The sequence below is a fragment of the Phocoena sinus genome, chromosome 11 (assembly GCF_008692025.1).
Source record: "Phocoena sinus isolate mPhoSin1 chromosome 11, mPhoSin1.pri, whole genome shotgun sequence".
NCBI lineage: Eukaryota > Metazoa > Chordata > Mammalia > Artiodactyla > Phocoenidae > Phocoena > Phocoena sinus.
This window is the reverse complement of record NC_045773.1, coordinates 6,963,795-6,974,786: the sequence shown is the minus strand read 5'-3', so window position 1 is coordinate 6,974,786 and position 10,992 is coordinate 6,963,795. Positions and strand designations below refer to the sequence as shown.

General features: G+C 44.7%; 1 protein-coding gene across 2 annotated transcripts; it reads right to left on the bottom strand.

Moving 5' to 3' along the window:
• Positions 1 to 2,084: 2,084 nt before the first annotated feature.
• CIDEC (cell death inducing DFFA like effector c) lies at positions 2,085 to 10,626 on the bottom strand. 2 transcript variants are annotated; one of them, XM_032647409.1, is made up of 6 exons: positions 10,362 to 10,626; positions 10,031 to 10,108; positions 8,742 to 8,895; positions 5,700 to 5,858; positions 5,428 to 5,615; positions 2,085 to 2,652 (listed from the first exon to the last, which is right to left on the bottom strand). In XM_032647409.1, the coding sequence occupies exons 1-6, from the start codon at positions 10,364 to 10,366 to the stop codon at positions 2,490 to 2,492; spliced, it is 747 nt and encodes a 248-aa protein (XP_032503300.1). In that variant the 5' UTR covers positions 10,367 to 10,626; the 3' UTR covers positions 2,085 to 2,489. The 2 variants fall into 2 exon arrangements, with proteins under 2 accessions (XP_032503300.1, XP_032503301.1); XM_032647410.1 differs by having other exon boundaries at positions 9,954 to 10,108; positions 10,362 to 10,382.
• Between the last annotated feature and the right edge of the window lie 366 nt (positions 10,627 to 10,992).

Below are 10,992 nucleotides of genomic sequence, written 5' to 3'. Positions count from 1 at the left end.
TTTTCTTTTAAATTCAGGTATAGTTGATTTACAGTATTGTGTTAGTTTCTGGTGTACAGCAAAGTGATTCAGTTATACATATATATATATTCTTTTTCAGATTCTTTTCCATTGTAGGTTATTACAAGATATTGAATATAGTTCCCTGCGCTATACAGTAGGACCTTGTTTACTTTTTTTTTTTTTTTTTTTTGCGGTACGCGGGCCTCTCACTGCTGTGGCCTCTCCCGTTGCGGAGCACAGTCTCTGGACGCGCAGGCCCAGCGGCCATGGCTCACGGGCCCAGCCGCTCCACGGCATGTGGGATCCTCCCAGACCGGGGCACAAACCCGTGTCCCCTGCATCGGCAGGCAGACTCTCAACCACTGCGCCACCAGGGAAGCCCCCCCCCTATTTTATATATAGTAGTGTGTATCTGTTAATCCCAAGCTCCTAATTTGTCCCCTTCTCCGCCTTCCCCTTCGGTAACCATAAGTTTGTTTTCTATGTCTGTGGGTCTGTTTCTGTTTTCTAAATAAGTTCATTTATATCATGTTTTTAGATTCCACATAGAAGTGATATCATATGATATTTGTCTTTCTCTGACTTGCTTCACTTTTTATGATCATCTCTAGGTCCATCCATGTTGCTGCAAATGGCATTATTTCATTCTTTTTTATGGCTGAGTACTAGTCCATTGTATATATGTACCACATCTTCTTCACCCATTCATCTGTTGATGGACACTTAAGTTGCTTCCATATCTTGGCTATTGTAAGTAGTGCTGCTATGAGCATTGGGGGGCACATTTCTTTTTGAATTAGAGTTTTTGTCTTTTCCAGATATATGGCCAGAAGTGGGATTGCTGGATCATATAGCAGCTTTATTTTTAGTTTTTTAGGGACCCCCATACTGTTCTCCATAGTGGCTGCACAATTTCCATTCCCACCAACAGTGTAGGAGGGTTCCTTTTTCTCCACACCCTCTCTAGCATTTATTATTTGTAGACTTTTTGATGATGGCCATTCTGACTGGTGTGACGTGATACCTCATTGTAGTTTTGATTTGCACTTCTCTAATAATTAGCAATGTTGAGCATCTTTTCATGTGCCTACTGGCCATCTATATGTCTTCTTTGGAGAGATGTCTATTTAGGTCTTCTGCCCATTTTTTGATTGGGTTCTTTGCTTTTTTTGATATTGAGCTATATAAGCTGTTTTTATATTTTGGAAATTAAGCCCTTGTCAGTTGCATCTTTTGCAAATATTTTCTCCCACTCTGGAGGTTGTCTTTTCATTTTGTTTATGGTTTCCTTTGCTGTGCAAAAGCTTTTGAGTTTATTTAGGTTGCATTTGTTTATTTTTGCTTTTATTTCCATTATTCTAGGAGACAGATCCAAAATAAATATTGCTGCGATTTATGTCAAAGAATGTTCTGCCTCTGTTCTCCTCTAGGAGTTTTATAGTATCCAGTCTTACATTTAGGTCTTTAATTCATTTTGAGTTTACTTTCGTATATGGTAGTAGAGAATGTTCTAATTTCATTCTTTTACATGGAGCTGTCCAGTTTTCCCAGCACCACTTATTGAAGAGACTGTCTTTTCTCCATTGTATATTCTTACCCGCTTTGTCGAAGATTAATTGACTGTAGGTATGGGTTTATTTCTGGGCTCTCTATTTCCTTCCATTGATCCATATGTCTATTTCTGTGCCAATACCATGCTGTTTTGATTACTGTAGCTTTGTAGTATTGTCTGAAGTCTGGGAGGGTTATGCCTCCAGCTTTGTTCTTCTTCCTCAAGATTGCTTTGGCAATTCTGGGTCTTTTGTGTTCCCAAAGTCCTTCTGGTAGGCAAACTTATTTTGGAAATTGTCATTTACCATATTCATTACATGATCTGCTCAAGCCTCAGATTAAGCAGACATTAGTTTCAGAATTAATTGTAATTTTTTTTGTTGTTTGTTTTTTTGGTAGAAAAAGTGCTGTTTCCTATAACCCCACATTATGGAGAATGGTTTGACAACAGAGTTCTCTCTTCCCTTAGACCTTACCAACTTTCCAGATAGAACCCCACCCTCACTCGCAAAGAACAGAAGCAAAGAAAATGTATCAGCATAAATAATTTATTGCGAACTCTCTAGTATCATACACGAGTGGGTTGACAATTCACTCAGAAGCATTTGGGACAGCAGGCCAGGAGGTAGGCAGTGTAATGAAAGTGTAGCATGTGAAGACAGGTTGCTGAGGGGCAGCCTTCCTGCCATAGCCTGCTGGTGACCAGTCTTGGCCCGCTAAGCTACCTGGGGCAGGAAGGAGCCGGGCCAGGCCAAGAGCCCTCAGTTCTCCTTTGGCCAGCCCAGCCCAGGTTTCCGGCCCTTCCCCCTGCTTCATCATTCATGTTCCTGTGGGGCTGAGGGAAGTGTTGGGAAGGTAAGGAGCTCTCTAGCTGCCAGGCTTGTGGGTGCTACCAGCTGAGCATGGGGTCCCCGGTCTAGTCCTTGGCTGGGCTTTCATTGCAGTATCTTCAGACAGGTCGGGATGAGGGATGGGGCTTTGCTCTTGGGGGGCTGCCCTCCCTCTGTGGCATCCAGGAGCTGCTGCAGGTAAGAGGAGGTGCCGAGCAGCACGTGGCCTGTGGCCTGCATGCTGAAGAGGGCCCAGCGGAGAGCTTCTCTGGGTGGGATGAGAAGGCACTAGGGTCAAAACACAAAGAAAGCCCCTTCCTCCTCCCCCTAAACGCCTGCTCCCCCATGCTGCATTTATAACTTCATAAACTGTAGAGTGATGTGCAAACAGAACAGATGCTGCCCTCCCTCAGCAAATGGGACAAGGTCTACAGTGTTACCTGCAATCGTACCTTAACTGAGACGTCCACAACCTCTCTCTTCTCGTGCAAAATTCAAGCTCATTTAACATGGCCTTTTATTTTTCTAATGCTACTTTGGGCCAGCCAGGCTGATCTCTGTCACATGACTCTGCCCTTCACAACCTCTGTTCTAGACAGAAGTGTTTCCAAGTCATTTGTAGTCTAGCTAATTTTCAGAGTGCTGGACGTGAAGATCTCCATGTCTGGTGTTGCAGTGTACTGAGGACAGAACTCCAGTCAGACAGGCCTGAGTTCTAATTCAGTTTCATTAGCTGTGGCAACCTTGGCAAACTTCTATAGCTCTGAGCTTCGGCACCCTCATCTGTAAAGTGAGATCATACCATTTTGATCCCACACAGGGTTAGGAGGATGAAATAACATAAATCACTTAACATAGGACCTGATGTATAGAAGAGAAGGGGAAACGTAGCGTGAAGACTAGCTGGTTGAATGTTTGACTACTTTAACCAAATTCTTATCCAGATCTGTTTGAAAAAGATAGGTGAGGGTCACTAGGGGTGTCTAGTCCTAGGAGGGATCGGGGAGAAGAAAACAAAAGGAAAATCAATTCTTTCTGGCTGATATTAAAACTTGTCTTCTATTAACCTTCATTCAGTAAATGAACTTATGTTATGGCTGAGGTGGAGGGGGACAGGAAGACAATTAGAATCATAAACGTCTGTACATGAAAATACTTAAAAAATTTAAAGGTGAAGCCTGAGAAGTATACCCATTTCTCAAACTAGAGAACTGAGGCTTCAAACCAGCTGTCTGGACATAAATAGGAATGAAATTCTGACACATGCTACAATATGGATGAACTTTGAAAACATTATGCTAAGTAAAATAAGCCAGACACAAAAGGGCAAGTATTGTATGATTATACTTACATGAGTTACCTAGAATAGGAAAATTAATGGAGACAGGAAGTAGGACAGAGGTTAGCAGGGCTGGGGGAAGGGGGTGTGGAGAGTTAGTGTTTAATGGGTACAGAGTTACAGTTTGGGATGATGAAAAAGTTCTGGAAATAGATGCACAAGTAACTGTTGCACAACACTGTGAATGTACTTAACGTCACTGAATTTTATACTTTAAAAAAAAGTGGTTAAAATGGTAAATTTTATGGTATGTGTATTTTACCACCATTAAAGAAAAAACACTTGCTGACGCCACTAAGTCATTCCACTGATTCCAGCTTGCTGTTGTTTTTTGTTTTTCTTTTGGGACCAATATGCCTACTGTGTTTAGGTCTGAGGGTCACACTCCCCCTAGACGGACTGAGTTTAAAGGCTGAAACTTCTTGCTCTAGATTTTGCAATCTGCAAACTGCTGGCAGCAAGCCCAGATCAAGAGGGGTATATGATCTGGTATAAGAGGAAAAGGGAACTTCTTGCCATAGAACGAGGCTCAAGCCTGCCACTGAGTGTTGTCTGTGACAGGCAGAACCACGCGGCCTCAGGTCCCTCATCTGCAGACTGGGAATGCAGAGAATAAACTCGGAAAGCCAAGAAGGTCTGGTATGCTCTAGCTACATACGTTCTGGCAGAACTCTGGAAGGAGTAGAATGTCTCAGAAACCCCTGAGAATGAGGATCATATGTATCTTCATTCATTGTACAATTATTTGAATTATTGCTACGTACCAGCATTCACCAAGGTATTGGAGGCAACAGCAATTCTTGCCCTCATGGAGCTTGTTCTGACATCTTATTTATCTCTGTGTCTCTAGCTCATAGCATAGGGCCAGGACACAGAGAGTGCTCAGAAAACACTAAATGAAGCAACTGGGGAGGAGTAGCATCTGTCAGAAGTAACTGGCAAGAGGTCAGCTTTGTGGTTTTCGACTACTTGAATGTCTCTGCCTCAGTGGCTACATCTGCCTAATGAGGTAAGAATTCTCTAGAGCACCACTGGAATAGCTGAATTTGGAAACCACTACCATAACAGTACTTGTCTTATGATTAAACATATTCCCATGCTTCCTGTGTTACTTGATTAGACTTTCAAAAGTAAAGTAAAAAGTTTCTTTGAAAGTTCATTAGATGATACAAATGACTATTGTCCACAGACATACAAATTAATTCCGTTCTATGGAAGGACAGTTATTTCATCCCTCCCACCCCCATGGAAAAATCCAATTTTGTATTTATAAATAGCTCAGCATTCTTGTTGGATCTATATATGGGTGGGATTTTGAACTGATTGTAACTTCTTGCTGGTTCTCTCACTAGTTGAGTTCAATAAAATTTCTGACACATGTTCATTTTTCAAAAGATTAGAAGACTACTTAGGAAAACTTACTACTTTAGGTGAAAAATAATTTGTTGTTATAGTGGAAGGTAATTAGAAAAGCTAAATGTATCCAGGTTCCACCAGCAGGAGTATATGTATCCCTTTGGCATATACTACAATAAACTAAAACACGAATTCAGCCATAAAGTCCTAGACAAATGCTAATTGTCATACTTTGTCAGCATCAACACCAGGCCCAGGCTCCGAGAAGCCTGAGGTGCATGGGAGAAGATAGCGCCTCTCCCATTGCAGTGTACCCAGCCTGTCCCCAGCTAACCCCAATTCACTCACTTCATGACGCGCCTGGCGCCGTAGCAGCGCAGATCATAGGAAAGGGAGTATGTGCCATAGAGAGTCGCCTTCACGTTCAGGCAACCAATGAAGTCCTGTGGGTTCACCTTGTACAGGTCGAAGGTTACTTGGGCCACATCAATCTTCTTGGCAGGCTTACGGGAGAGGGAGAGTTGGTACCTAGTGCCCTGCATCAAGACAAGCGTGTGGTTGGCACCCCTCAAGGATTTCTTCTAAGCTCCCAGTACTCTCCCTGACAGGTGGGACGTCACCTGCTCTGATGGGGGCTGCCATTTCTGCCCCTTATGGAGGACCATGAGCACAGTGTCATCTGTCAGGGATTGGAAATACTCTTCTGTCTCTACAGTTGTGCCATCTTCCTCCAGCACCAGGAAGAAAGGCTTGTCTGCCAGCATCAGGGTATCCTGGACCTGGAGAATAAGGTAAGTGATGCTTCTGCCATCACATGTAGCCACAGAGCTGGTATGGGGAAGACCCACATCACACACCTCAGCTGGCACACCTCAGACACACGCGAGTGGGCCGGGACTTATAGGATGGGACTGGAACCCAGGGCTCTTGCTGTGGGATCACCATCCAAAGAACCTATATTATGGTATCCCTTGGTATCTGACTTCATGGTTAATATTCTAGAATAGTGCTGTCCAATAAAAATATAATGGGAGGGACTTCCTTGGTGGTCCAGTGGTAAAGAATCTGCCTTGCAATGCAGGGGAAGCAGGTTCGATCCCTGGTCAGGGAACTAAGATCCCACATGCCACGGGGCAACTAAGCCGGCGTGCCACAACTACTGAGCTTGTGCACCTCAACTAGAGCCCGCGTGCTGCATACTGTAGAGCCCACACACCCTGGAGCCCGCACGCCACAACTAGATAAGAGAAAACCCGCATGCCACAACTAGAGAGAAGCCCACGCACCATGACGAAAGATCCTTTATGCCTCAACGAAGATCCCATGGGCCACAACTAAGACCCGACACAGCCAAAATAAATGCATAAATAAAAATAAAAAATAAATAAATCTTAAAAAATTATAACGGGAGTCACACATGTAACTTTTAATTGTGATATAATTTGCATGCCATAAAATTCACTCTTTTAAAGTCTACAATCCAGTGGTTTTTAGCATATTCACAAAGCTGTGCAACTACCACCACTGTATAATTTGAAAACATTTTCAACCCCATTTTTACCCCAAAGAGAAACCTAGCCCCATTAGCTGTCACTCCTCATTTCCTAGCCCTTGGCAACCTCTCCTCTTCTGTCCATCTCTGTGGATCTGTCTATGCTGGACATTTCATATAAGTGGAATCATACAATGTGTGGTCTTTTTAGACTGGCTTCTTTCACGTAACATGTTTTCAAGGTTCTTCTATGTTGCAGCATGATTCTTTACTTTTTTATGGCTGAATAATATTCTACTAAATAGATATACCACATTTTAAATCCATTCTTCAATTGATGGACATGTGGGTTGTTTCTATTTTTTGAGTATTATGAATAATGCTGCTATGCACATTCATGTACAAATTTTTGTGTGACATGTCTTTTCAATTTTCCTGGCTATATACCTAGGATTGGAATTGCTGAGTCATATAATAACGCTGTTTACTCTTCTTAAGGAAATACCAAACTGTTTTCTGAAGCTGTTGCATGATTTTACATTCCCAACAGCAATTTCTCCACATCCTCACCAACACTTGTTTTAGTCTGTCTTTTATTTTTGCCATTCTAGCGGTATGAAGTGTTTTTGATTTGCATTTCCCTAATGACTAAGGGTGGTGAGCATCTTTTCATGTGTTATCAGCCATTTGTACGTCTTCTTTGGAGAAATATCTACTCAGATTCTTTGCCCATTTTCAAAAGGATCATCTTTTTACTGAGTTTTAAGAGTTCTTTATATATTCTTGATACTAGACCCTTATCAGATATGTGATTTGCAAATATTTTCTCCCATTCTGTGGGTTATCTTTTCATTTTTTTTGATCGTGTCCCTTGATGCACAGAAGTTTTTAATGTTGATAAAGTCCAACTTTTTTCCCTTTGGTTACTTGTGCTGTGGTGCCATATCTAAGAAACCAAGGTTATAAACACTTATACCTCTGTTTTCTTCTAAGAGTTTTATAGTTTTAGCTCTACATTTAGGTCTTTGATCTACTTTGAATTAATTTTATATGTAGTATGAGGGAGTGATCCAACTTCATTCTTTTGCATTTGGATAGCCCATTGTCTCAGGAATATTTGTTGAAAAGACTATTCTTTCTCCATTGAATAGTCTTGGCATCCTGTTAAAAATCAATTGACCACAGATACGTGGATTTATTTTTGGACTCTCAGTTCTATTCAGTTGATTTGTATGTATTATGGGCTGAATGGTATCCCCCTCAAATTCATATGTTGAAGTCCTAATCCCAGTACCTCAGAGTGTGACTATATTTGGAGATAGAGTCTTTAAAAAAGTAATTACATTAAAATTAGGGCATTAGAGTGGGCCATAATCCACTATGACTTGTAAGAAGGAAAGGTGTCTTTATAAGAAGGAAGGATTAGGACAAGTTACTCCCAAGGAAGTGTAGGGGGAGCGTGGAAATGGGGAAGGGTGTCATTCTTGCCCAATGTTACTACCACCCACAAGAGCTGCGTGTCCTTGGTTTCTTCTCTGAAAGCTTACCTGATCAATAGTTTTTACTTTTTTTTTTTTTGACTGTGCCGAGGGACACGCGGGACCTTAGTTCCCTAACCAGGGATTGAACCTGTGCCTCCTGCATTGGAGCAGGAAGTCTTAACCACTGGACCACCAGGGAAGTCCCATCTAATCAATAGTTTGAAGAAAATCTTCCACAGCTGTTAACAAAGCTTTGCATGGAAGGCCAATGTAGGAGACAGATTGAAGGAGACTTGCCCTGCATGAAGGTAAGGGAAGGAGATAGGGAAGGGAATCTCTAAAATCTTACTCAATACTCCAACTTCTGGGCAATTCTACAAGTTTAAGTACTACTGGAAAAGGGAACCTAAGTGTCCCTCCAGTAAGAAAAATAGACTCCAAAAATACCACTGACCTATTGTTAGTATCAGATGGTAATGTACTGCCCTCCCCCGTCAACAGACAGACAGGATTCCAGGTGGGCACTACAAGCCCACTGGAGCTGCCATTAGAAAGGAAATCTTTTCACCATCTAAGCCATGAACTCCATCCCTGCTGAACTCCTAGCTCATGATACGGAGGCAGCTGTTGGGGCCAGCTCCCTGCCAAGGTCCCCGTGGTGGGCTGTGCAGAGGCAGGCCCATTCCTACCTTGAGGCGGAGGTCCTCAAGGCTGTGTGTCATGATGCCCTTCCGCACACTCCGGTCAGCATTGCTTACTCTGCAGGGCCGGGCCCTGGGGGCCTCCGGGCTGGGCTGTGACAGCAGCTTCTGGGTCACCACCGAGGTGCTGACTGCCATGTACCTGGAGGCCATATGGAGCATCAGAATGAGCTGTCTGACGCCTCCCAGCCCTCAACGCACAGCAGGGTAACTTACCTCCCAATCCTCTAGGCTGAGCTCATCCTATTCCTCCTCCCCTACCACCCACCAAACCTGCTCTAGAGAGTCTTCCTCAAAAGCCTGCTGGATTGGTGCATCTTTTTTTTTTTTTTTAATTATTTATTTATTTTGGCTGTGCCAGGTCTTAGTTGCGGCACGCGGGATCTTCGTAGTGGCATGTGGGATCTTTAGTTGCAGCATGCGGACTTCTTAGTTTGGGCATGTATGTGGCATCTAGTTCCCCGACCAGGTATCGAACCCGTGCCCCGTGCATCGGGAGTGCGGAGTGTTACCCACTGGGCCACCAGGGAAGTCCCTGGATCAGTGCATCTTAAACTTTAGTGGACACGTCACTCCCCTGGTGATCTTGTTAAAATGCAGGTTCTGATTCAGTAGGTCTGGGTAGGTTCTGAGATTTTATGTATGTAATGAGTTCCCAAGTGATATTGACACTGCTGGGTTTCAGACCATGACAAGTAGCCAGTCATAGAAGACTACCCCACATTTGCCCAATTACCACTTTCCTCTCTTAGCCTCATTCTTCTCACCTGTAATGTGAGACGAAGTGGCAAAGCTGAGGTCAATATAAGACAGTTTTGAACTCAGATACACGATGTAGAACAAAAGGTGTGCAGTGAACCTAGATTTTGGAGTCAGGCAGACCCAAGTTCGAATCCTGACTCCACTACCCATTTGCTAGGTGACTGAGAGAGCCCACCCTGTGCCTCGGTTTCCCCATCTGTTAATTTGGCATAATAATCCCCACTTCCCAAAGTTGTGGTGAGGTTTAAATGAGATCAATAATGAAAGCATCAAGCAGTATCTACCTCTTTCTACTCAATGTGTGATATGGGGGACTGTGGGGGGAGAGACAGCAGCATTAATGTCTCCTGGGGGCTTGTGGGAGGGGCAAATCTTGGGTCCCACTCCAGACCTCCTGAATCAGCACCTGCATTTGAATAAGACACCCAGGTGACTTACGTGCCCATCGAAGTTCAAGAAGGTCTGCCCACAGCTCACAGTAGCTCCCCTTCCCTTCCATGCTTGGCTCTCCTCACCTGGAGAGGGACCTGGGGTAGAGAAGGCTGAGGGACTTCATGGCGTATCCCATCCTCGTCAGCTGGACAGTGTTGGGCCTGTGAAGGAAGCAGAGACAGCTCTTTAGGTGGGGATGGGAGGGTTCCCTCTCTCTTGTCTTTTGACACAGAGCAACCCCACCTCCATCCAGCAAGCCTCTGCTCTGGTCTCCCCTAGCAACTCACACACACACCTCCCCCAGCCCTTCCCCTGTCCCACCCATGTACGCCACCGTGAGCAAACTGGAGACCCCCTTAGTGTCCAGGCTCAGCCCCCCTCAGCAGCCGCTCCTCCCTCCCCGGCACCACTCACTCCATGTTTCTCTGACCCTGGCTCTGGTCACACTGATCAGGGTTCACAAGTCGGGACTGAAGAGGCCCTGCCTGGTTAGTTCCTGTCCCTGGGGGCAGAGTCCACTTTACGCTGGCAGGAGGCGAGTCACACCACCTTGCACTGCTGGGGACCTTCCCTCACCTGTTGTTCAGAGACCTCCCAGGCCAGGCAACCCAGTCTAAGCCTGCTCTCTCCAGTGGGTCCTTGAGCAATCCGAACCCCTCCTGAGGGTTCCTGCTGGCCAGAGACTTTCTACCACCATGGAACTGTTCTACATCCTTTCTCTCCAATACTGGAGCTGCTAGCCCCACATGGCGACTGAGCCCTTGAAGTGTGGCCGTACAACTGAGGAGCTGGATTTTTATTTTTATTGAATGTTAACTAACTTAAATGTACACAGCCACTGTGGCTCAAGGCTGCTGGCCGCCATTCTGGGCACTAGCCGACGGCCCTGGGCTGACCTGCCAGCCCTTCTCTCCTGAGCCTGCTCGATCTAGCTCCTGCAGGCTCCAAGCCCTCCTGCAGGCAGTTCCTCCACCTGTAATGCCTCCCTTGGCCCAGGGCTAAACGTTTGCAGCCCTGAAGCCTGAGTTTCACTGTTTTCCATATC

Excerpts from the sequence above, each read along its gene's own strand:
- CIDEC (XM_032647409.1), bottom strand. Across the intron at positions 8,896-10,030 it reads TACCCCAGGTCCCTCTCCAG|GTACATGGCAGTCAGCACCT; the intron begins GTGAGGAGAGCC and ends TATGGCCTCCAG. Across the intron at positions 5,616-5,699 it reads GGCAGCCCCCATCAGAGCAG|GGCACTAGGTACCAACTCTC; the intron begins GTGACGTCCCAC and ends GTCTTGATGCAG.